We start from the raw sequence: 27604 nt of genomic DNA, 5'->3' as shown, positions 1-27604 counted from the left end.
CAAGAAAATGACTCCTCAAAAAAGACAACATTGGACCATACACCGAGGTGAACCACCACTCTCCTACACCATTAATGTCAAGGAGAACAAACAAGGAACAGCAACCCTCAAGGTTAGTCTTAAAGGATGCTACTCTAGTATCCCAAACAATAATTTAACCACTAGATGCCCCACCAACAAAGGAATGCACACCTAGTTCTTATATCTGTTATCCCAGAAAATTATGATGATGAAAGAATCAATTTCCCTCGGCTTTGTCTCCTGGAGGAACAAAACATCTAGGGAGACCTTAGACGAGTTCCTTAACCACTCGCCTCTTGCCCCAACTACCTAAGAGTCCTAGACCTTTCACAATCCAAGAAGGAGCTTCATTTTGCAAACAAAAATGCCTTGGATGGATCCACCCTTGTCACATGCAACCCCAAGTCCGTCCTAAGTTTCTTAGCCTTTTTCTCTATCAAAAGCCTGATCCTCTCACCCCTTGTGTTAACCAAAGCAAGGTCTAACTCTTCAACGAGATCTTGGGCATCCAGGTTATCCCTTTCATCTTCTAGTAGGCCCATGGAAAATGAAGAAACCTTCCCCAATGGTCCCCTATGGCAAAGAGGTGCATCCAAGCTATTCTGAGAAACCAAAGAAACAAATGGGTTATACACTGCAATGGTATGCCAATCCTAAATGTCATTAAGAGCGTCATGTTCCATATTAGAAGAATGCTGCCTAGGGAATGAATTTGATACAGTAGGTGACTTCAAATTTTCAACTAAGAGATTATAGTTTGAAAAGACTCTCGAACTACGACACTGAAGAGAAAAGACCTTGACTCGCAACACCCTAGTAGGAAGACTTGCAAGCTTTATCAGAAGATGGAACCCCAAAATGGGGCTCTCCAAATCTATGCACTGATTGAATTCCTAGATTTCACTCTTCCTGTGGAGGCTATCAATAAGGAGTCCTTTGGTGTCTGATGAAATAGTGCTGAGGTCTTCTTCTTTATCCTCCGAAGATTCTCCCTCCAATAGGACAATTTGTTTGTCCATGTTCTGATAAAAAACCAACCCCCCCCCCCCCCCCCAAAAAAAAAAAAAAGCAAGTCAAAAATTGAAATTACAAATAAAATTTCAAAGCTTCAAAAATATGAAAATTTCTATGGATATTTGATTTTTCAGAAAATGATGGAAATTTGTAGTAAAGCACATTATTATTTTATGAAACTTTAGAAATGGTTCATACACATAATAATGCAAGTTTTAGGAATAATCTATAAATAAATACGTCCATGATGGTTATGTTGTGTATGAGGTGCAGTAACTATAATATAATATTCATATTAAACATAATCAGCCAATATAAATCAGTTAAATATTAGTTTTATTCAAAAAAAGATAACATAGACATAAATAGATAAATTATATGTTGTTGCTAATATCAAAGTTTAATTTTTCATAGAACTTCAAATGCCTTTGTAATAATATTTGGTTTCAATAAAAAAACCAATAAGATAAATTAAGAAAGAAATTTCACTTCGCATTTGAATTCCAGTGAATTTTCTTTCTATAGTTGAGACTTCAATAAGTTTTGCCAAAATTTTGAGATTTTGATAAATATCAAACAATTCGTTGAAATATCAACTAAGAATTTTGTAAGATGGAAATCGACTGCTATTTTCTTTTCAAGAGTGATGGAAAGTGCAATGCGGAAATTTAAAACCATGCCCCTAGTTGGAGCCCTAATCTTCCTACAAGCTACTAAGAGCCTTTTGAGGACCTCATCCCTCAATCTGATTCTGGCGACGACAAAGGAGATTTATTCCCTTTCCTCAAGTAGCTAACCATCAACATTGGATTTTTGAAGCTCATGCAGAAGTTTCTTCAATAGTTTCTTTGTTCTACCTTGCACAAATGCGTATTTGTCAAAGTGAAAAGCACCAAAATGTTCCTCTGTGTCATGCTCTAACTTAGGCCTTTTGTCGAAGGCTTTGTGGGCTTTGTCTTGAATAGGCCCAATAGATAGAAGCCTATTACAACAACCTCTATAGTCCTTTAGACTTACTTGAATGAAATGAAGGAAGGCCAGCCCTTGAGCTTGAACCCTTAATCAAATTTGAGAATTTCCATGAATAGGAAACCTAGTGCACCTTATCTTTCCCCTAAACTTCTGCTTACCAGAAGTAAACTACCTTTCATCTAGAGTTAGTTGTCAAAGAAATGCCCTCTACGATTTGCCAGTGTCCTTGCCTTGAAAATACTGATTTCTTTGTGTGATAGCTTGAGATACTATCAATGTTAGTCAATCCACAATGAAAGCATCTCAATTGCTGGTCCTTGGGAGCTTTTCCTCTACCTTTGAGCAAGCCCCTTGCCGCTTCGCAAAAATCCTTTTAGCCAAATGTCCTCCAAACCATTTAGGATACAAACATAACTCAAAACCACCTTGTGGGAAATTTTCTCGAATGATATGAATCTCCTGAAGTTTTTCACCTTCATGAGAAGTAGTAGGATGTAGTTTGGAGCTTTGCAATTTGTCGCCCAAGGGTCCAAAGTCTTCTTGAAGAGGAAAAGACAAAGTTCCTGCTATAGCCATCTTTGGTCGTCTTCAAAAATGGAGATTGAGAATCGACATCGTTTGGTTCTCTCCATAATGTGTCAAGGTCTACCTTTCCCCTCAAAATAAAAACATTTATTATGGATCAAGATGGTGAGACCAATCGGAAAGCAAATATGAGTGATGTGAAGAATCCGGAGTGGGTTTTAGGGATTTTTGTGACAAGGCAAAAGGGTGACAATAACAAAGAGTCTAGTGTTTTCTTGGAATGGAGTTCAAGTTGTTCAAAGTAGGCGCAAAGGGTATATGGATTAGTTTTTTTGTGAGTGGATGATATAGCGATGGGAAATTGTAGGTGGGAAGTTTGTGGTGGCAAAGGGTTAGATTAAGGATGAGGAGAAAGACATCCACAAAGCAGAAAATAGATCTTGATATGAATCAAGAATGGAGTTCAAAGAGCTAAACTCAATCAACTTCTGAATAGCATAGGAGCAAAATAAAAAATATATATGAAAAAAAAAAAAAAGTTCCAACTAGAAATGTGATGGTCTCTCTCGCATGCAAAGGACTCTTAGTCACTCTCCTAGCTATTTCGATTTGAGACCATAGTGTCGTTAGCTATTGATGATGGGGATTTGTTCAGTTCAAATCAAAAGGAAATCCTTAGATTTAAGATTGGATAAAGTAGGGAAGGTTGGAGCTTTGTTCATTCTCAAGAAGAATTGGCCGCACAACCAGTGGATTCAATTTTTTCCAATTGCAGCAAAATGGTTCTCACGGGGGCTCTCATCTCTTTATGGAAGTTTAAGCAAGGGTTTTTGTAGCTTTTAGGTGGGTTTTTTTTATTATTGGACGGTGATTCATGTGGGTAGGGAAGTTTATGAAATTAGGGTATGGGTGGAGAGGCAAATGATACTCCATATTTGTCCTTGAAGGATCCGAAGGCTTTGCTGAAGAGTTCGATGCTTTAGTGAGCTCTTGCTCGGTAGGCATTGATGGAGTTGTTAGTAAAAAGAGTCATGCGAATCAATCTTGTAGTCAAATAGTATCAAGAACAACTAGTGCTAATGGAGTTTGTTTGATTCCTAAGGTCGATGCTTGCTCAATTCCTAACAATGAGTTCATTTGATTGTTAAGAATGGAGTTCACTCAATTGTTAAGTTTAGAGCAAGCTATATCCCTAAGGATGTGCCAAAGGTGGTGTGTGTTCGATGCAGAGGGAAGGTGAAAGAGGAGATCCTATTGAAAGCTATGTACAATCAATCTACATCACCAAGGGAGAAGGTTCCAATGGAGGAGGCTAAACTAGAGTCCAAAGGCGGCTAGGGTTTTCTTCATGGGCAATGTAATGATGGTTAGGTGGGCTAGGCCTAGGTCTTTGATGATTAACATAGACCTAGGCTGGCTATTTAAGAGCAATAAAGGCCTTTTAAATTTTTTTACAGGTATGTTGGTTAAGGAGGCCCAAGAGCAAAATTTTGATTCTATATTGGGCCAATTTAGAGAGGAGAAAATTCAACAAGAAAAATCACAATTGGACCATTCAAATGGGCAGGCTCAAATGTTTAGTTAGGTTTCCAATAAAAAACAAGGCCTTTTTATGAAAAATTTGTGAGGCTATAGGAATTAATCTCTCCGTAGAACAGAAGAAAGATGCGTGCAGGTCAGCACTTCAATTGTCTTAAAACAAGATCTTTGGTGGCCAAGAGGTAAGAAGCAGTTGCTCAGAAAACAAGAAAGAAAAGAAGGTGGAATCAAAAAGGTGGGTTGCTAAAAGTTATACTAATTTTTTTGAGTGGTGCATACCCTATTCTACAGAAGAATGATAGTACACAGGGTTCTAGGAATGAGTTTGGGTGATCTTCTTCTAAGAATTTTAATTCTTGAGGAGTTGAAAATTAGGACTTATTGTTGATTTAGAAGGGAGGGAGTCAACTCAGATAATTTGAAGAGTTGAAAGGTTTATGCTCATCATAAGGAAGTGCAATTAGGTTTTGAAAGGAGAAAGCATTTTGAAGATAATTGGGATTTGTTTGGAGATAAAACAAATATATATATATATTCTGAAGAAGAATGATAGTACACAGGGTTCTAGGAATGAGTTTGGGTGATCTTCTTCTAAGAATTTTAACTATTGTGGAGTTGAAAATTAGGACTTATTGTTGGTTCAGAAGGGAACTTAGATGATAAGGGTGATAAGGGAATCAACTTAGATAATTTGAAGAGTTGAAAGGTTTATGCTCGTCATAAGGAAGTGCAATTAGGTTTTGAAAGGAGAAAGCATTTTGAAGATAATTAGGATTTGTTTGGAGATAAAACAAATATATATATATACATATGTATATATATATGTATGTATGTATGTGTGTGTGCGTGTGTGTAACTTATTATAAATTCTAAAGGTGTTTTAAGTACAGTGGAAGAGCCAATCGTTGAGGATGTTAATACAAGTAAGGGTAGTAAGAGATGAAGGGATGTTACAGAGGATGATAGCGTAGGCAATAGTTTTATTTTTTAATCAAATTCGAGAGCAGTGAGGATATTCTTTTGAATCTTCTTTTAAATGTCTAATTGCCTCAAAATTTACCTAATGTGTTGCCTCCTCCTCAAGAAGGCTTAGATGGAATTAATATTTTTGAGGTTGATGTTTCTAAAGAAGAGCTGAAGGTAAAAGATGGAATTTTGCCCACTCTAATTCAAGAATGTACTGAGAAAGACATTCAAACTCAGAATTTGTTGGATAGCTTGGACCTTAAAATGTCTGATCATGGAGGGACTGGCATTAGGCTTGATGGTGGTTAATCTAAGGAGATGAAGGGTCAGAGGGAATTAGCAAATTTGAAGTGTTTGGGTAATTATGATGGGAAGAGATTAAAGAGGGGCTTTCTTGGATAATTCTAGCCTTTTATTTTTACATGTTTATTTTTTAATTTTGTTCTTTGCTTCTGTTTTTCCTTTTTTTTTTTTTTTTTTTTTTTTTTTTTGAGAATTTAGTATCCTCTAATTTTACATTCTCTTTCTTAATACATCTTCTTTTGTAATCAAAAAAGAAAAAAACAATTAAGGGAGGAGGAGTAGACCACCATGCTCATGAACTCAATGGAAGAAGACAACAAAGGGAAAGCATCACAAGAGCAGTTCAATCCATCTGATTGTTTTGCCTCTTCAAAAGCTTTGAATATTTTTTTAGGTCATAAGAGAAGTTGTTCCTATCATCATAGTTTTGGGGTTCCTACTAGGATCGTAGAGTTTTCTGCAAGAAATTGACTGTTTGATGCACAAAATTGTGTGATTTTTTTTTTTTTATAAAATGCAGAAAATGATAACCTATGTACACTTCTAGAAACTTGCTAAAGCTAGCTGGACCTTGGTGTGGGCTGTAATCCTCTGAGAATTAATTTTGTGTCTATTATCTAATTGGCAAGTGTGGGAACCTGTACAAGGTCCACACTTTTGCGCATCCTCATTCTTGCTCTTCAAATCAAGAAAATAAAGAAAATAAAATTATTTTTTTCGTTAAAAGTACTGTGTTTCCTTCTGCATCAAATCCAAATTTTGTGTCCTTCACTCTTATCACTATAGAACCATCCTCTATTGTTTGTTTCTTCCAAGGAAAAAAAATGAGTGATTATTTGGTCATCAAGTGTTTGGAAATTCTCAACAAGTGACTGTTTAAGTATTGAGTTTGATGGCCAGTCAAACCCTCCCTATTTCTGAACAAGTTCTAAGCGATCAAGAGATAACCATAATCTTCTCGTCCAAGTTGTTCAAGAGAGGACCCAACCCATTGAAGGTAACAACTCCACTATTTCAAGCCCTTATGTGAATTGTTGTGTAATTGAATGTCGCAATAACGTTAATAATTTGCAAGTTGTTACTGCACAATTTCCTCACCTCAATGGACATGTCATGGGTCTTTTTTTTAGATGATAAAAGAGAGAGAGAGAGAGAGAGAGAGAGAGAGAGAGAGAGAGAGAGAGAGAGAAGTTCCAAACGAAGGAGACAAGAAGACCACCCAAAAAAAATTAAAAAATAAAAATAAAAATAAAAACAGAAAAATGAATATAGACAAGAAAAAATAAAGCAAAAAACAAAAAGACAGTAATCAAAAAGAACTATTAAATAAGGAAACCCCTTTTTAAACCCTTCCCATCGTAATTCATTGAGCCCTTCAGATTTGCTAGCTCTCAGAGACCCTTCTTCACTTTGAATTTACCCCCAATAAAACGAACTTTCATTCCTCCAGCATCGTGCATTTTTAAATCCAATTTATCCAATATCTCTTAGGCTTCTAAATCCTTCCTAGAAATCACCACCTCTGGTGTAGGTAAAATACCATCATTGCCCTGCATGCTTGTCCTCGAACCCCTTATTATCAAAAATATAAACCCCCTCCAATCCTTCCAATGGTGCTGGATGTACATATGAAAGGTCCCCAAGATCATCGCAGGATTCAGAAACATAACCATATTGTTCCCAAATCTCATCCAACAGCAAACACCATCACACTTAAACTTACTAACGTCATCACTGTCATTATCTGAAAAATCCCCCCATTTCTTTACGTCATTTTCTTCGCTAGTTCCATTACTTCCTATATCCTTCATCTTAGCAAGTGCATCGTCCACAATACTCAAATCGCCTGTGAAATCTCTTCTTAAAATCTTGACCTAATCTCACCAGAGTACTCTCTTCGCATCATAAACTTTCCTAATTTCTGCACCCATAAGAGCAGCCTTCTGATGCGCATAGACTTCAGGGCCCTTATATTTTTCAGATTTAAAACATAAGTATCAGATTTTGTTGCCAAACCAGCTTCTTTTTTTCATTACTCCCAGATATACCAGTCTCTAACCCTTCAGCAAAACCAAAATCAACAACCAATCTGACACTTCTATAAAAATAATCATTTTCTTCCCAAACAGTTCTTGAAACCAAGCTACAATCTTCTTGATAACATACTGAATGTTTATCCACTCTAAATTTTTCTTGTATAATTGTAGAGAGGCCTTTGACTTTGTTAACAATTGTCTGACTTCTGTGAATTTTGGCCAGGGGAATGGACCTGATCACTAATGGGATGGGACATGAGATGAGACTGGTCACCCATACCCTCACAATGGGCCTTTTAAGAAGCAAGACCCAACTGAGAAAACCCCTGTTGAGAAGAACCCTTTAAGACCCATAGAAAGGCCCAAAGAATTATTATTTAAACCTTGGGCCTGTTCTAGCCCAGTTTTAGTAAGAAGGAAGAACTTCCTTTCTCACATACCTGGCCCAAGTCCAAGATGAAGACCAGCCAACCCAGCCCAGCCTCCGTGCCATTGTCTTCCCTGACAGAAACCCTAGCCGCCTCTGGCATGCCCACACCAACCACCGGAGCCTTGTGCATTTTCACCTTTTGGATGTTCTCCTCTGGGCATGATGTGAAGTTATCTGAAATCGTCACTCCAGAATCCTTCAATTGCATATCTCCTACACAATGAAAACATAAATGATCTGATTTCAAACAACTTACATCACCTTCGCCTGATTCACCCTCCAGCACCACCTTACTCCGCGACCTGGGATGTGAAGAGCTTGCAGCACCAGCTTCTTCAAGAACAAGATGAAACTCCGAACTCACGGAACTCATTGCAAATATTTGCCATTCATTACATTTTACACCTCCGGGAATAAAGATCGAATAGTTCTACCCTTTCGCCCTCAGCTGTAGCTCCAGAAACTTCCCTACCCACGTCCACCTAATCGCCAACCAACATAGCTGACTTACCTTATGAGCACTTTTGGATCCCCCATCCAAACAAATGGAGGAGAAGCCATCAGCAACACAAAAAGCTACCTCCTTTGAGAGTTTAACCAACTAATTTTGAGAGACGTTGCTCCCGAACACGCACAAAAAAGGGGTCTCCCCCTCCTCCAAACTTAGATCAAAAGACTTGCCTTCGATGCACCAAGCGCCTTAACATCTGCTATTCATGCGGCCATGTTCGATTTTGAGTGAGGATGAGAGTCGTTTCACGAGAGATAGAGAGACCCATTTGCACGAGTGAGAAATTTTTACTTATTTTGGAAAGTTTAGGTCATGTGTCTTTTTATCAAGATGAGTTTCTAGACTTGTCTTTAATGACCCTAGACACAATTGAAGCTTCTTCTAAACTAGGCACAAACCTTGGCTTGTTTCCATACTTGTTGTTGAGACGAGTAAAGAATACAAGATGAAATGTCAACCATAAAGACTGGAATGATTGTTAATGACTCAATTTTAGAACTAATCGCCCATACCTAACACAATGAAAAACCACAACTGGTTGCTTTAGAATTCATTCAAGATTCCTTAGGAGCCATTTGGTATCACTGTCAAAAATTAAAGAAACAAAAACCAAAAACCAAAAATAGAAACTAAAAACTAGAAACCAGCAACTTGTTTAGTTAACATTTATAAAACTAATACAAATTGAAAAATTAATTATAAAAAAAGCCCATTTCCATCTTTAAATCAAAATAATAAAAATATGATTAAAATAATAAAATTACAAATAACAGAAAATAAAAAAATTACTATAATAAAATAAATTTTATTATAATTATTTTACTTAATTGTTTTACTTTCAAAATTTACTTCACAATAAAAATTTTATTAGACATAACAATTGAAAAATGATAAAAGTATTTTGTAACTAGCTTTATTATTATTTTTTAATATTTATGTATATTTTTATTTTAATTATATTTAAATTTATACAATCATTTAATTTTGATTTTAATTTAGAAGTGTATAAAAATGAATAATTTAATACAAAAAAATTATTTTTGGATATTAAAATTCCTAGCAACAGGTTGCCAAAACAACTAAAAATCATAAAATCTAGTTTTCCGTTTTTGGGCAAACAGCTGTAGACCAGCAACAAAAACAGAAAACTAACAACGGAAACAAACATGTTTTTATAATCTATTTTTTCACTGTGGAGAAACAAGAATAGAAAACAGGAAACAATAGCAATACCAAACAACCTCTTAGTTATTGAATATTTCATTAAAATATCCGGTTGTGATGATTTCTTTTCCATCCAATGACATGCATTCCCATCACCTACTTCTTTTCCCTTGAATATGGATTAAATGCATATATACTTTATTCTCATTAGATTTGGATATTAAATTCTTGTCTGTGGACTTTTTACTTTATTGAAGGATGTTGGAGCCTTCTATGCTTGCAGGTGACTACACCAGATCAATTAGTGTTTTTCAAGTTCAATATTTATTTTAGTAGTTTACAGTGTTGTCACATACGAACCACGATATCAATGATTTGAAGCCTTCAAGTGATGAATCTTTAGTTTGACAACTCATTGCTACCCTCTTATGGTGCATGAGGATGCCAGACATTACGCACTAAGTTCTTCATTGTGTTGATTGGTTCAAGTTGTTTTAGACTGCCGAGCTATTGCTACTACATTTCAAAACTCGGGGTAACTGGGGGAATTTGATGCAAAACCACCTATGCATAATTCTAGGCAATTGAAAGATTTAGAAATTAGAGATTTTTCTTTGTTTAAGGAATCTGACACTTTAAGAGCGTTTTTTAATTTAGTTGTTTTGGATATTCTAGATATTTTGGGCTTATTTTGATATTTAATTACTTTGAGTTTATTTTACAACTTTTTATTACTTTGAGGGTTATTTGGTAATTTTCAATTGTTTTATCTCAAGGCTTGCTTGATTGCCTATGTATATGAACCTATGATGAATGATAATTAATTGAACCAAAAGTTTTGTTGTCCACACTTCTTTCCTTATTTCAACCCACAATTATTTCCTTATTTCTCCATTCATTATTCTGTACAGTTAGCATACATTATTTGCTTTCTATTGACAGTAGTTTACATATCGTGCAGGAACTTATTTGCTTTCCATGTATAGCATTCTTGTGAAGTCTATATATAATATATAGAACTCAAGGCCAGACAATTCGGCCATTCATACAATACTTTGACATGGTATCAGAACCAAATGCCAATTTTTTTTTTTCCCTCGAATTTTTTGTCTTCCTGGTTTCGAAGGTGTCTCTCATGCCTTTCGGTCAAGTTTGTGTTGACTAGTGTTGCACCCAACAATTTTTTCTTTTCAGTATTTCTGTGGCTGTTGTGGGTGTGTTCTCTTCTGGGATTTTTTTTGGTTTTCGGTATTTCTCAGGCTCAATGGCTGTCGGCACAACCTTAATCTTGATTTTTCGGCAACTCTGTGACTGAGTGGCTGTCGGAACAGCCTTCTGTTGTTGTTTCCAGTGACTCTCTGTCCTTATGATTCTCGGAACAGTAGTCTGAGGGTATTGGAGGTGTTGTGCAATGTCCCTCTGAAGTTTTCTTGGTTTGCGATTTACTTTTTTAGTGCAGGCAGGTCGATGACAATTTTTTTTGCACCTGTGTTGATTTATTTTTAGGCTTCTCGATTTTCTAGTACTATTTGTCTTTTAGCACAGTTTGTTTTTTGGTTATTTTGTTTCTGTCTCAGCCTTTTTTTTTCCCTTTATTTAGCATGGACTCCGCACCTGTGTGCACCAAGTTTACAGGTAACAATTATTCTTCATGGGCTTTTCAATTTAAACTTTTCTTTAAGGGAAAAGATCGTTGGGGTCATATTGATGGCACGAATTGTGCATCTCATCTTGATAAATCAAAGGATTCAGCATTTTCACCTTCATGGGTTGTGCTTGATGCTCAAATTATGTCTTGGCTTTTTTACTCGGTTCCCCAACTTGCAGCCTCATCTAACCGATTAATCCATGTGGACTTACTTAAAGAAAGTATATCATCAAGATAATGGTGTCCGTCGTTTTCAGTTAGAACATGCGATTGCCATGTTTCAACATGACAATCGTTCCATCCAAGACTATTATTCGGCATTTCTGACTCTTTGGAACGAATATTATGATCTAGTTACCACGGATGTTCCTAATGCATCTCTTTCCATTATTCAACGTCTTCACGAGACTAGTCGTCCTGATCATTTTTTTACGAAACTCAACCCAGAGTATGAATCTGTTTGCTCTTCTCTGCTGAATCGCTCTCCCGTTCCTTCTCTTAACGTTTGTTTTGGTGAGTTACTTCATGAAGAACAACGACTTAGTACTCAAGTTACTCTAGAGCAATCTCATGGTAGTTCAGGGTCCGTCCCTGTGCCTTATGCTGCTTAACGACGAGGACCGCCTTCGCATTCTAGCACCTTGCACTGCTTTTTCTACAAGGAATTTGGGCATATTGTTGCTAATTGTTCCAAGAAATACTGCTCTTATTGCAAGAAGAAGGGTCACATTATCAAAGACTGTTGTATCCACCCTCAGAATCATCAAGCCCGGGCATTTCAGACTTTTGTCATTGTACCCACCCCCCCCACAGTGACTTCTATGGCCTCTGGCTCTTCTTCAGGTGACTCCTTTATTCTTGCACCTCCTGCAACGAGTTACTGCACACCCGAAATGGTGCAACAGATGCTAATTTCGGCATTATCAGCGATGGGGTTCCAAGGTAACAATTCTACTAAACTCTAGTACGTGGAGTCGGGTGCCTCTAATCACATGACAAATAATCCCATTGCTTTGTGTCATGTTCAGCCCTATGCTGGTCAATTTGCTATTCAGACTGCCAATAGCAGTTCTTTTGTGAATAATTGTTGTCAGAGATGCCTCTTCTAAGTTCACTGATGTGTTTCTTGCTCCCCGGCTTTCCACGAATCTTATTTTTGTTGGTCAATTAGTTGATAACAATTGTACTGTTAATTTTTCTAGTGATGGTTGTGTTATGCAGAATCAAGTAACGGGGTAGCCGATTGCGAAGGGACCTAAAGTGAGGCACTTGTTTCCACTACTTTAGCTTGTTCCAGCACTTTCTTCAGTTTCTTCTATTAAGTCTTTTGCTAGTAATAATGTTTCAAATCCTAGTATGGTGTGGCATCGTCGTTTAAACCATCCCAATACTCAGATCTTATCTCATATATGGTTTACTAGTAAAGCCTCTCAGTGCTTTGATTTTATCCATAGTGATGTTTGGGGACCTTCCCCAATTAGTTCACATGAAAAATTTAAACACTATGTGACTTTCATTAATGATCATAGCAGATTTACTTGGGTCTACTTTCTTTGCACTAAATTTGAGGTTTTTCGTACTTTCACTGAGTTTTTAGCGCATGTCGACAATCAATTTTCTGCTTCTATTAAGACATTACACATAGATTCTGCTGGTGAATATTTGTCTACTGAGTTTCAGGCATTTTTGGCTTCCAAAGGTATTATTCATCAACGTTCATGTCCCACTACTCCCCAACAGAATGGAGTAGCCGAATGCAAAAATCGTCATCTCCTAGATGTGGTACGTACTCTCTTACTAGAATCCTCTGTTCCATCCATGTTCAAGGTTGAGGCTCTGAAAACTGCTGCTACTTGATTAATCGTTTACCTTCTCAAGTCCTACTCATGGAGTCTCCCTATTTCTACTTATTTGCTAAGCAACCTAGTTACAATAACCTCCGTACCTTTGGTTGTGTATGTTTTGTTCATTTACCTCCTCATGAGCGACACAAACTATCTGCTCAATCTGTTTTATGTGCATTCATGGGATATAATGTGTGTCAAAATGGATTTGTTTGCTATGATCCTACATTACATCTTACACGCATTTCTAGGAATATTATTTTCTTTGAAAATCATCATTTCTTTCCTATGTCCTCTATGACCTCCTCTTCTACTGTGGTTCTCTCCCCTCCTTTGAGCAACAGTTCTCGAATCTTCATAAAGTCAATTCTCACTTTAAACCAGGTATTGTGTACACAAGATGCTCCTGCCCACAATCTTTTCTGATGGCTCACCCGATATCTGATCCTACCATGCTCCAGATTCAGTCAGTTGTAGCACCTCCAGAGCCTTTGGTACGTCGCTCTCCTAGAGTGTTTGTACCCTCAAATAGGTATGGGTTTCCCTCTTCTAATTCTAGCAATTCTATTTCAGCTCTTACTGCTGCATTGTCCAATTTTGATATTCCCATGTCCTACTCACACGCTGCCAAGGATAATTGTTGGCGATAAACTATGCAAGAAGAAATCGCCGCTCTAAAGGCCAATCACACCTAGGACATTGAGCCTTGTCCTCCCACCATTGTTCCTCTAGGTTGCAAATGGGTTTACTTTGTCAAGGTCCGATCTGATGGAAGTTTGGATCGTTACAAAGCTTGCCTTGTTGCACTTGGGAATAATCAGGAATATGGTGTCAATTATAAAGAGACCTTTGCTCATGTGGCTAAGATGACTACTGTTCGTACAATTCTAGCTCTTGTTGCTTCTAGTGATTGGCCACTACAGCAAATGAAGGTCAAGAATGTTTTTCTTAACGAGGATCTTAAAGAGTGTATTTATACGAAGCCACCCCCGAGTTTGTTTCCCTCTCTAACTTCACATGTGTGTAAGCTTCATCGCTCGCTTTATGGTCTCAAACAAGCTTTGAGGGCCTGGTTTGATAAATTCCACACCACTTTATTACAATTTTCATTCAAGCAGAGCAAGTATGACACTTCATTGTTTCTTAGGAAATCAGACATGGGTATTGTTGTCCTTTTGGTTTATGTTGATGATATTGTGATCATTGGTTCCGATTCTGCTTTACTTGGTTAGCTCAAGACTCATCTCTCAGAGTATTTTCATATGAAAGATCTTGGGTCTCACATATTTTCTTGGTCTTGAGGTGCGTCGTAGTCCCTCTGGTATTCACTCAATCAACACAAGTATACTAGTGACATAGTGGCTACAACTGGCTTTCAGGAGGCTACTTCTATTGATACTCCTATGGAATTAAATGTCAAGCTTTGCAAAGAGGAAGGTGACTCACTTGTTGATCCTAGTTTATACCGGAAGTCGGTGGGTAGCCTTATTTATCTCACCATTACTAGATCGGACATTTCTTTTGTTGTACAGCAAGTCAGCCAGTTTCTTCAGACTCCTCGCCATTTCATTTGGTTGCTGTCCGTGGATCATACGCTATGTGCAGGGTACTTCTGCCCGTGGTTTATTCTTACCTGCAGGCAATTCTACTCACCTTGGTGCTTATAGCGATGCTAATTGGGCTGGTTGTGCAGATACACATCGCTCCATATCTGGTTGGTGTGTGTTCTTAGGTGATGCATTGATCACTTGGAAGAGTAAGAAGCAAGAAAGAGTTTCTAAGTCGTCTAAGGAATCTGAATACCGGGCGATGTCTCTTGTTTGTTCTAAAATTATTTGGCTTCAAGGTTTTCCTTCTAAGCTAGATTTTTCTGAGACCGATCCTACAGCTCTACATGCCGATAATACGAGTGTTATTCAGATCACGGCCAATCCTATCTATCATGAGCGCACGAAGCATATTGAAGTTGATTGTCACTCTATCCATGAAGCATTTGAAGCTCGTGTTATCAATCTTCCACATATTTCCACTAAATTACAAATTAATGATATCTTCACCAAGCCTCTCACTCGTCATCGACATTGCTTCCTAAGTAGCAAATTGATGCTTGTTGATCAACCCGCATCAATTTGAGGGGGGCTGTCAATGGACATCAAAAGCTTTGCTGTCCACACTTCTTTCCTTATTTCAGCCCACAATTATTTCCTTATTTCTCCATTCATTATTCTGTACAATTAGCATACATTACTTGCTTTTCATTGACATATTATAGTTTACATGTATAGGGCTAGAATCATGAGGGAACTTATTTGCTTTCCATGCATAGCATTCTTGTAAAGTCTATATATAATATGCAGAACTCAAGGCCAGACAATATGGCCATTCACACAATACTTTAAGACTTGGTGGCCCACACTAGGCCTAAGCTACACAATAGGAGTAGCTCCTCTCCAATTCCAAACCCCTTCCAACCCCTCACAAGATTTGAATGCAAGACCTCCAATATGGAAGTCCCAAACTATAACCATCAAGATGTACCCTAGAGGACTTCCTCTCTTCCCCACACACCCCACCTTGGTTAACTTGGAAGGCCAAGACATGCCAAAATGGACTTCGAACTTCATGGTTAATTCGTACTACAAAGACCTTGACACAAAGAATCTTGTTAGGAGTAGGGCAAATTTTCCTCGAACCTATTTGGAAGAGAAATGCTCCAACTAAAGTAAATTTTTTTCCATGGGAGAGCAACATGGAACAAGGAAAAAGTAGCTACATCAATGAAACACATTTTATTACACAAAAAATTCAGCCAACACTTTATTACACTATCCTTGAACTAGAAACTTGTGGTAGTTCACTTTTGTCTCTTGTTGGCTTATCATGGGCAACAACTCTACACAGAGCAACTTTGGGCTTCGGGGAGTATAAATTCCTATATATATAATATTAAAAAAAAAAAACAATTAATATATGCAGGTACAATCAGTTTTTGCACTTTCCAAACCACAACCCGAGCTGAACCATAAGTTTGTCAAAATTTTTAAGGCAGTTACTGAATCAATAATTTTAAAACTAGGCCAAATGGATCTGAAGTTCTGAGTTTGTCAGTTTACTCATTTGATCCAAATTGATGCTCAACCCCGGGGGTAGATCTAATAGGAAAGAAGATCTGGATCAGGTTAATTTGGCATCCAAAATAATTTCCTTGGTGGGGTGATTACTCTTACAAATTGACTTTGGCATGAGGCAAATTGGTGCAAGTTTGGGATTCAACATAATGTGGGGGATGCTAAAGTTGGAATTTGTATTAGCTATGAAAGTCCTTGGAAATTGTTTCACGGGCATATAATCTTTTTACCCTCGTATTCATTATAAAGTTGGCAAGGTGGAGGATTCACTTTTAGGAGGATCATTGGGTTGGGGATGCTTCTTTGGTTCAAGCAAACTCCATCTTTCTCATTTATCAGTTCCTCATGATGAACTAATATCTAAATTTCTTTTATTCTATGCGGGTGTGCAGGTCTTGTGGATTTTACTTCGCAGGGAACATAAATGAAGGAGAGATGAATGTTCTTATCCTATCGTTAAATGTGCCTGATTCTTTTCATGCATCTTTGGGGAAGGATGAAAATATGTTGTGTTCTGGGTTCCTCACAAGGGAAGTCTTTATTTCATTGGGCAGATTCATACTCTTAAGGCTAGTATTTCTTCTTACATTATTTTGTCTGGAAAGCTAAATTTCCTTAAAAATCAAGAGCTTTTACTTGGACTGCAATCCTAAATAAATTCAGAACTTATTACCTGCTTCAAAGGAGAAGGCCGAATAAGGCACAATCACCAGATATGCCTGTCCTTTGTTTAAGATGGGGGACTTGTCCCATTTGTTTCTACGTTCTCCTTTCTTCATGGAATATGTGGAATTTTTTTTTTTTTTCGAGTTATAATTGTGAGAATTGGGCTTGTCTGCCTTCCTTGATGACCTTTGTACTATTATTGTTAGAAGCTTTGGGAAGGGAAAGGAGAGGAAAGCTTTGAAGAGATGTATACTTTCTTGCATACCTTTGGTCTCTGCCAATGACTTTTTGACTGTTTCCCTAGATATAATGCAATGAGATTGGAGTGTGTTGCTTCATGAGAGTTGTTTTGCAGATATTCTTTCCTTTCATTTTTCCCTTTTCTTTTGTTGTTTCTTTGAGTTGTTGGAGTATGCCTTGTTCTTTGTGTTGTATTTATAATTTTCTTTGTTTTTTAAAAAAAAGAGATTATTTGAGCAGTTATGCAATTCACTTGGTGGAACACACTGGATTTGGCATTTCAGATATCCTGTAGTTGATGTTTTCTCTTTTGTACTTGCGGTAGCATCCCCATGACAGTGCCGATCGGCGGACAGGGATTCATTCTAGTGGGACTTAAGGCCTGGTTGTGATGGTAGTGGTTGTTGTGCTGCTGCTGCTGCTGCCGCCGCCACCACTGCTGCTAGCATTCCATTGGTTCCCTTGAATGATGAACTATTTTACTTATCCACAAAAAGAAAGACCAGTGAAAGTTACTTCAATCATGATATTATCATTAGCAAATCTATTTTCAACTTCTCTTTTTTTTTTTTTCCTGTTTATGAGTATAAATTATAATTAATTAATCATAAATTTATTCCTTAAAATTTCAGTTACCAATAATATGCCAATATGTTTTCATTTGCAAATTTTGTGAGAGGAACAAAGCAACTACTAACTAGCAAACCAAATAATTAGAGCCGAAGCAGTGTTAAATCAAACTATTTATAAAAAATAACTTCAATTCAGAAATAAAATAAACCCTGTGCCCTTTATAGTCTCTATGGAAACCCCACATATACAATAGATATATATTCATGCATTTACACCAATGTACATGCCTATGGGAAACTAAAGGCCAGGAATCTTACTTCAAATAGTCTTTTCCGTCGTATCCACCCACAGCATAAAGCACGCCATTAAGTTCCGCTGCAGCAAGGGCAAATCGCTGGACCAGAAAAGAAAAAAGGGTGTAGCAGACAAGTGGACCAAATGATAACCAATACAACCGAAACCAAATTTAATGAGCATCTTGCTTGTTCAAATCAAAATATGATCTATATCAACAACAAACAAACCGTCAAGGCATACAAAACCAAGGAACTAGAAACAAATTAACAAATTCAGAAGCAGATCAGCATGAAAAAATTAAGGAAAGAAAACCTGGTAAAATTACTTTCCCAGAATATTGCAAAAACTATGATCTATGATTCTATAAATCTATCTTGGCTTTGGCATTTGAACAACTTCTGACTCTTAAAATTCTAACAGAAATAAAAGAAATATTCCTCAAAATTTTCGTCAACTAAAGCTGCAGCGTTACTAAAAAATGATGGCAGCTAGATCACCTAGCTTTGTCATCATATGAAAACAAAAAGGTTTCACACCATGTATTAAAAAGACTCCATGTGTAATATTTGTTCAACTCCTGGTCTTAAATTTGTCGAAATTTTCAGAGAAATTTCCGGTTTCCGTCACCCTCAAATCGAAATGGCAGTCAAATTCCGTCTTGCATAATTTGAGTCGAAATCTCAATGAACATCAAAAATTTATCGAAATCTTGATATTCTAGCGAAACTTGTCGAAATTTTAACTACATAATGAAGTTTCCTCAGAATTCAAATAAGAGATTTAAGAGTGAAGTAAATTTTCTCTCTTAATTTATTTTATTTATTTTTATTGAAACAAAATATTATTAAAAGTGCTTTTAAAATTATATGAAAAAAGTAAACTTACAGCAACATTTAATTTAACCATTCATGTCTAAATTATCATTATTTGTTTAATAAATAATATTTAAATGATTTATGAATTTCATTTCTGTTAACTGAATATGTTTAATGTACATTATTTTACAAATATGTTTGTTACACATACTATATTACAACTTTTCCACCTCATACACAACATAGATGTATTTAACTTGTAACTTACATTATTATGTCTATTAACCATTTCTAAAGTTTCACAAAGAATTCCATGTTTTACTACTGATTTCCATTATATTTTCAAATCGAAATCAAAATTGACATCGAAATCGAAATTTCCGTATGTTTGGAGCTTCGAAATTTGAGTCAAAATCAAATTTTAAGACCTTGGTTCAACTATACATGAAAACTAAGAAAATTATTTCCATTTCTTTGATAAAGGTTGTCTAAAAGCTTAAGCTTTAAGGTTGTGGAGGAAGAGTGTATATCAAGCCTTAATATTCCACTGCGCATGCAGACTGATTGCATGTGGTGAGGTAAACAAGACAATAAATAACACCTATTAGAAGGGTATTGAATTTTAACAAATCAACAATAAATTTAAGCAACAATAATAGAACCAAGGACCTCCTGGCAACCATGGCTCTAATGTCATGTTAAGCAAACACTTTACATAAAAGCTTAAGCAGCTAGGTTGTCTGCCAACAATGCATACCAAGCCTTCATACAACAATTATGCTTAAGAAAGCTTTGCATGCTTTAAAATAGATGCCAAACAGAAATTGACTTTTGAGAATGAGATGATGTTGTAGAAGGAAAAATCAACAGAGTTGACAAGCGGCCATAACATAAAAAAGGAAAAATGAACTAATTATAACCAAAATTTGATGGGACAAAGCCTTTTATCACTAGAAGTAAATATTTTTCAACCTAATGTCTGCCCTTATCCTGTAAATAATCTATAAAAATCAGGTTGCCCACTTGTCTCAAGGTAGGAAAGCCTAGGAATTCAAGAACACAAGCAGTTTATTCGGAAATTTAGATTATAACATGTTGTCAACAGTTGGCTTAAGAGAATAGTTTAAATTGACATTTTTTCCTCTTTCTGCACTAACAAATATATTTTTTGATTAAAGAATTAAATAGGCAAACTGACAGAGGCCTGCCATCATTATTTAGGCTTCCTACACAGCACACATATTTTAGGCATATATTTAGGACATTAAAATGCATGCCTTTTATACATTGTTGTTGTGTAATTTTTCTGTTATGCTGGGGTTAATTTGTAGTTATGTTTTTTAGTTGAATGTAAGATATAAATACAATTGGTAGCTGTTTGTTGGGAGTAATCAGGCTGTACGTTGGAGTGGCCAAATCGAGATACGAATGATGAATTGAAATCCCAATTTCCAGAATATATAATCTAGAATTTAATTGAATTGTGAGATTTAGTGCGAATTCCCAAAGTCAATTCAAAATGACATGCATAAATTAATAAAGGTGCAACAAACAAAATAGTAAAATACATTTAAACAATAAAAAAAAAATCATATTTTGTTTATGCTTTCTAAACAATAGAAGGGGATGAGTCGAGAAAAATTAATAAAAAACTGAAATTTATGTTATTTAAGGGATGAAGAAAAATTAATCGAAAAATTGAACTGTTGGTGTTTACAAACAGGTAAAAAATCATATCCCATGCACATACTTTCTCCAATAAAAAACAAAAATAAAAAAGCAACTCAAACAAAAAATAATAAATAATTAGACAAACTTCCAATTAAAAAAAACAGCCTATGAGTCTTAACAACAGAGGAAACATGAGTACCACCCTAGCCGACCAGTGTTCTGCCCTGTGATGGTACAATACTATACTCCTCCAAAAGTGAAAAATGGTTTTATGAAGGCAACAGAAAGCCTAAAGTTCTGTTTTTCTTTTTTCTCTCATTAATAACCAACGCAGAAAAGAAAAAAATGCAATCTTGTTGAAAAAAAAAAAACAAAAAACAATAAAAAAAGAGTTTTTTTAAAGGTTTTAAACCAGTAAAGTTCATGTGAATCGATCAACTCAAATTGATTCGTTAGATTCAAGGAATGAATCAACAGATTCAGCAACGACTTGTTAGTTTTTGATTCTCTAGTAAGATTGGACTCGATTTGGTATGGAATTGATACGAATTGAAATTGTGAATCAACAAATTCTAACTATTTATTTAGGTAAAAAGGAAAGAACATAGTTCTTAACCTTGCCAAGCCCACACACTTGAATCGATTTGGTTCTTGGAGGATCTGCATCAATGTAGAGCAATTTTAAGAATACCTTTTTAAGTATAGGTTTCATACCAATACACTTGAGGATATGCATGATAAGATAGTTGGTTCTAGTTACTCTAATACTTTTCTAGATGCCACCGGATTAGAATTAAACAAGGATATGATTGAAACTTGCACTTGATACCTAGGGTGGTTTATTGAGTGGTTGCTCATGTCCTTTGGATTTTTATTGCCCCAAGTATCTTTTCAAGGGTTCTTACTCGTTGCTGGCACCAATTCATAAAAAACTCCTAGTGGTCCATTTTGATGACATATTGTTGTATAATAAGACTAGGATAGAACACTTGGTACATCATTAAGTTTTAATCACTCTCAAGGAAGCAATGTTGTAGCTTTACCTCAAGGAATGCAACTTTCTCCAAACTCCAACCCAATGTGCTTTTTCTTGTTTTTGTAGTTTCTATGCAAGATATAGCTACAATTGAAACGTTTGATGGAGAAGCTGAAAGTTTGGAATATGAAGGTGTTTGGGGATGTTAGAGTTTAAAAATGTAGACTCTTAAGAGAGTTGGTTTCCCAAGATAGGAAGGAGGAGTCTTTGCTCTCGAAGTGAGGAGACTAGAAGAATTTCTTCGAAGAACAAGTTGGAAGAGATGATTTTGCACAAATTGAGGAGTTGGAGGCAGAAGACTAAATTCAAATGGGTAAAGAAGATGATTGCAATTCTTCTTTCTTTCACAAGTTAGCTAATGGTGAGAGGAGTAAAAATTTTATTGAGGTAGTCACCAATGATCAAGGTTAGATTGCCTAATACCAACTTCTTTCGGAATTTGTACCTGGAGGAGGAGTATTGTAGAATGATGTTAGAGGGGTTGGATTGGAATCCTATTTCTATTGATCAAAAAACTTGGTTCGGGAGACCTTTTGAAGAGGAGGAATTGAAGAGGTATTGAAGGGGGTGGTTTTTGGCATGCATAGGGATAAGTCCCTAGGCCTAGACGGGTTTAACATAGCTTTTTCCAAGATTCTTGGGAGGTTGTTAAGGGTGATTTGTTGAAAGTTTCTACAAAATTCTTTGAGAATGAGATTTTGAGCAAAAGCATCAACTCCTCTTTTATTGCCCAGGGGCCTTAAAAGTCCAAATCTATTAACGTTGAGGATTTTAGAACTTTTAGCCTTTTTTATAGTGTTTATAAATTATCATTAGTCTTAGCTAATAGGATGAGTAAGGTGCTTGTTGATACCAATTCTATTGCCAAAAGTGCGTTTGTGGCGGGTTTTGGGTTTTTGGGAGGGGGGGGAGGCAAATAGCAGTAGATGCTATACTTGTGGCCAATGAAGTGGTGGAGGATGTACGTATGAATAGGAAGATGGGTTTTGTCTTTAAATTAGATTTCTACAAAGTCTATGATAGAGTGAGTTGGAGCTTCTTGGATAAAGTCCTTAAAAGGAAGGGTTTTGGTGAGCATTGGCATCGGTGGATTAGGGGTTGTTTGTCTAATTATGGTTCACGATGATCGTTAATGGTGAGCCGAAATCTTGGTTTAGAGCTTCCAGGGGCATTAGACAAGGTGACCCTTTACCCCCCCCCCCCCCCCCCCTCCTTTTCATTTGCCCTTGTAGCTGAAGTGTTGAGCAAGATGGCCAATAGGGTTGTGGAGATGATGTAGGACGGGAAAGGGTGGCCTGGTCCTACACTTCAACCCTCACAAGCACATACACTGAATACACTTTAAATTAAGAATTTAATTATTCAAACATAAACAAAATAAATCAGAGGACGTTACACATGCTTTGGGAATTTTAAAGGATGTATGATGCTGTTCAAAAATAAGTCCCAAGAGTTCTTTCACAACGGAATCGAGTTATATGCAATAAAGATGTTATTCAAAATTTCAAGAATTTAAGTTCTATTGCTAGCAAGCAATATTCTCACAATTGATTTTAAAATAGCAAGTATTAATATTGCAATCTATGGATTCAAAGGCATATTAAATATGGAATTTCAGATTTCCAGCAAAGGCTTACAAAATAAAATAAGGGTTCAAATAAAGGTTGAGATTACCAAGAGAGTTGTTTGGATGATTTTGACACTTTTCAACACAAGTGGGATCACACCTAGTGTCCTTTGTGCAAGCTTGTGAAATACCAATTGAACGCAGCAATGCAAAGGATTGATGGTGTCCGTGTGGTGATATGAAAGTGCTGGCCGTGTGGATGTAAATTTGGTGGTGACCGTGAGAGTGAGGGAGGGAGGATATGGAGATGGAGTTGCTGGACAGGTTAGTGGTCTCTCACCACCTGATCTCCGGAGAGAACGACGCAGCCTCTCACTACACAATCACAAAGATTGGACAAAGCTATGACAAGTTTCAGCAAAGGAAAATCCTTTCAATATCAATATTCAAAACTTAGCTTTTGTTCTTACAATGAAGGGATATATATAGCTAGCATGGGGGAACAAAGCATTAACAAGCTTAGCTAGCATGGGAGGACAAGGACATTAAACAACTAACAATTCCCACACAAGCATGGGAGACACAAATAATAAAGACACCAACTTACTAGACACATTAATTACTCTTACAAGTTACTAACAAAATAAATGCTCCCACTTTTTAGACACATTGAATATACTAACACAACTTACTAAGGACAAGCACATGCAAGCAAGTTGTCTTGTAAGATTACAAATTAAATAAAAAACAAAAGTCACAGGGAGGCCCAATTCGTGTGGGGCCCAATGGAGCCATGTGTGGGGCCCACAAGACCGTGTGGGGCCCACATGTGTCTTGAACTCGGCCTTGCTTCGGTATCTCTACTGGGGTCTTTCTCACACTGAAAAGTCTCCTAGATACTCTATGTGTTCTTAAAATAACATATAAAGTCAACATAATTATAAAGTCTTCAAATGAAGTCTTGCATCAAAAGTCTTCAAATCAAAGAATCTTCAAGGTAATCCATGTGCTTCTCCAAAAGAGAGTTATGAACAATAGGGGACATCCGGCGGTCGTCCATGTGTCAACATATCAAAAAAGTAGTGGACATCAGGAGGTTATCCATGTGTCACAACATCTGAAAATGATATAGGTAGGGTATGTTGTTCCCCATCATCTCTCCCAGGCCCAAAAAAATTCTTCTCCGAAGAATTAGAGGTGAAGTACTGGGAGTAACATTCCCGGTTAAGATGAAGGAGGACTTCCTTAAAATTCCAGCTCCTTTTGGGAAGTGGCTTATCTCTCCACTTGACCCAGAATTTTTTGTATGATCCTGCCTGTGTGAACTTTACCTTGTCATCCAAGATTACATCAACGTTCTTGGGCATGGGTAAGGGTAGAGGCAAAGGAACTTTCGGGTTTTGAGGTTCAAAAGGAGTGGGAAATGGAGTGGGGTCACCTGCAGGGTTAGAATTTGAAGGTTCTACAACAGAAGATGCTACAAGAAATGGGGTTAGATTTTCAACATTAAAAACATTGCTTATGCTAAAATCAATAGGAATATTAAGCATATAAGCATCAAAACCAATTTTCTTTAAAATTTAGAAATGATCCATCTTGTTAGCATGTAACTTCCTCACCTTTCCTAATGGAGTCTGCTTGGGACGAATAAGGACTATAACCATATCACCCTTTGAAAATTCTTTCAACATGCAATGTATATCGGCACTAGATTTGTAATGTTCAATTTTCATATTAACCTTCATTCTTATTTCAGAGTGTAGATTGTGTATATGCTTTGCAAAAGCATCAGTCGGCTCACTCACTCTAGACTTAAGTGGTAGTGGAATAAGATCTACAGACTTTCTAGGACTATATCCTGTGATAATCTGAAATGGGCTGAGTATTACGGTCCTATCCACTGAACTACTGAATGCAATATTGGCCACGAGAAGGCATAAATCCCAAGCTATGATGTTTTCAACTACCAAATATCTCAATAGGTCCCTAAGGCTCCTATTCACTACTTCAACTTGCCAATTAGTTTGGGGGTAGTAAACACTAGAAGACTGATTGGCACTAAAATACAAGCCTAGCATAGACCATAAGGCCTTCAAGAAGTAATCTATGAGTTGTTCATCTCCATTTGAAACAATGGTTTTGAGAAATCTATTCTTGATGACAATCTTGTTGGTTGCTCTGTCATTGATGCATGTGCTCAAAGTGTTATCTTCCTTGGGATTAGGGAAAGTAGGGTAGGCAAGTGGACCTAAACTCTTCCAAACAAAGTCATGTTCCTTCAATTCATTCACTTGTTTCAGCTCCTCATGTTCTATCGGGTTCACTCTATGATGTAGTAAATGAGGCAAAGATGAATTAGGAACAAGATCCATGACATGTGGAATCTTTCTCACAGGAGGTAACTCACTAGGTGGCTTAGAGATGACATCCTTAAACTCAGAAGGTAGGGATGATACTTCTAGTGGTGTTTCTTTCTCAGGAAGGGGTACCACATTCACTTCCTGTGTATCTTGACTTTTCAGCTTACACAGCTTTTTACTTATGGTGTTTAAGGATTCACCATGAGTTTCTTTCTTTTTCTCACCATCTTCCCTATCAAGCGCCAAGTTCCTAGTGGAACATTGTTTGGAAAAGTGTCCTTGTTTATGGCACCTGAAGTACACTGCACTACCAAAACTCTGGTGAGAGGATCCAACCAAGGGTGCTTTTTCTTTGTCCATAGGTTGTTAGACTGTGGAATTGCTCCCTCGGGAGATAACTTGACTTGATTGCGCTAGTTGGGGCTTGTCATAACTCTATATCTTTCGAGAGTATGACTTAATTGAAGAGGTGTCAAACCGTTTTCCTATAGGCCCTTTAGTCATTTGCTCAAAGTCATGAGCTTAATTATAGGCCTGTTCACTAGACTCAATGTAATGGGGAAATAGTTTTCTACTCAGTTCAGTCTTTAATCCTAGGCAGAATCGAGAGATCTGCTGACAAACAATCGGACACCACATCTTATAAACAACTCATCAAATTGACTCATGTATTCTGAAACAGTCATACTACCTTGACGCAGGTTGTAAAGCTGATCTATAAGGTGCTCTCTATAACAAAGGGGTACATACTTCTCCCTTAACCTATCCTTCATTACATCCTAATGCTCAATGGGTCGATGATCTAACCTTGCTTCCTACCTCTCGACATTCATACAATGGAGTTTGGCTTGCCCCGTTAACTTCATTTTTGCAAACTTAGCCAATAAGGGTCAGTCATCTTACACCAATCAAAATAGGAATCCATCCCAATCAACCAATCTTGGAATACTTTAGGATCCATCTGCCCATCATAGGTGGGGGCTTCTATCCTCATTACATCCTTGTAAGGATCACAATGGTCCCTATGGTAAGGTCTCCTAATGTGAAAGTCACCAACGTCATAGTCCTCATCATTCCAATGTTGGCCATAGGGCTCATGACGTGGGGGTCTCTTAGCAAAGTCATCTTGACGATTCACTCACCTTTGTGGAAGGAGGGGAGGTCTTTCTCTAGGAGGCATAGGTGGTTCTCTTTCATCATTAATCCTACGACCTCAGTAAGGATTCCTCACTTGAGTAGACATCCTAGGGGTTGGGAAAGGATTCGGACACAATAAGGAAGCCCTTGGAATGGTGTTTGGTCACACAAAGTAGGGTCAAGTGTAAACCTAACCAAACTAAGTTCCAAATATCCAAAATTCAGAATATAGGTGGGCTGTTCTGGGCAAAATACTGCGGCTGTTTCAGTGTGAAACTAAAATCCTGTGAGCTAAGGAAATGAGACTTTAAGGTTTTAGTCTATTCTAACTTGGCTCTGATACCAAGATGATGTAGGACGGGAAAAGGGGGCCTAGTCCTATGGTTCAACCCTCACAAGCACATACACTCAATACACTTTAAATTACGAATTTAATTATTCGAACATAAACAAAATAAATCAGAGGACATTACACATGCTTTGGGAATTTTAAAGGGTGTATGATGCTGTTCAAAAATAAGTCCCAAGAGTTCTTTCACAAAGGAATCAAGTTATATGCAATAAAGACGTTATTCAAAATTTCAAGAATTTAAATTCTATTGCTAGCAAGCAATATTCTCACAAATGATTTTAAACTAGCAAGTATTAATATTGCAATCTATGGATTCAAAGGGCTTATTAAATATGGAATTTCAGATTTCCAGAAAAAGCTTACAATATAAAATAAGGGTTCAAATAAAGGTTGAGATTACCAAGAGAGTTGTTTGGATGATTTTGACACTTTTCAACACAAGTGGGATCACACCTAGAGTCCTTTGTACAAGCTTGTGAAATACCAATTGAACGCAGCAATGCAAAGGATTGATGGTGTCCATGTCATGATATGAAAGTGCTGGCTGTATGGATGTAAATATGGTGGTGGCCGTGAGAGTGAGGGAGGGAGGATATGGAGATGGAGTTGCTGGACAGGTTAGTGGTCTCTCACCACCTGATCTCTAGAGAGAACGATGCAGCCTCTCACTACACAATCACAAAGATTGGACAAAGCTATGACAAGCTTCAGCAAAGGAAAATCCTTTCAATATCAATATTCAAAACTTAGCTTTTGTTCTTACAATGAACAGATATATATATATAGCTA

At 37.0% G+C, this 27604-nt stretch overlaps 1 protein-coding gene across 4 annotated transcripts in view; it reads right to left on the bottom strand.

Moving 5' to 3' along the window:
* LOC131155742 (uncharacterized) overlaps positions 1-27604 on the bottom strand; it is a 57696-nt gene that overhangs the window by 13820 nt on the left and 16272 nt on the right. For all 4 annotated transcript variants that reach the window (XM_058109116.1, XM_058109118.1, XM_058109119.1 and 1 more), the window contains exon 8: positions 17898-17974. In XM_058109116.1, the coding sequence (XP_057965099.1) occupies positions 17898-17974 (77 nt within the window). The remainder of the gene's footprint in view (positions 1-17897; positions 17975-27604) is intronic.

This window comes from Malania oleifera, chromosome 5 (assembly GCF_029873635.1).
Source record: "Malania oleifera isolate guangnan ecotype guangnan chromosome 5, ASM2987363v1, whole genome shotgun sequence".
NCBI lineage: Eukaryota > Viridiplantae > Streptophyta > Magnoliopsida > Santalales > Ximeniaceae > Malania > Malania oleifera.
Note: the sequence above shows the minus strand (reverse complement) of the source record. Positions and strands in the feature narration are given on the sequence as shown.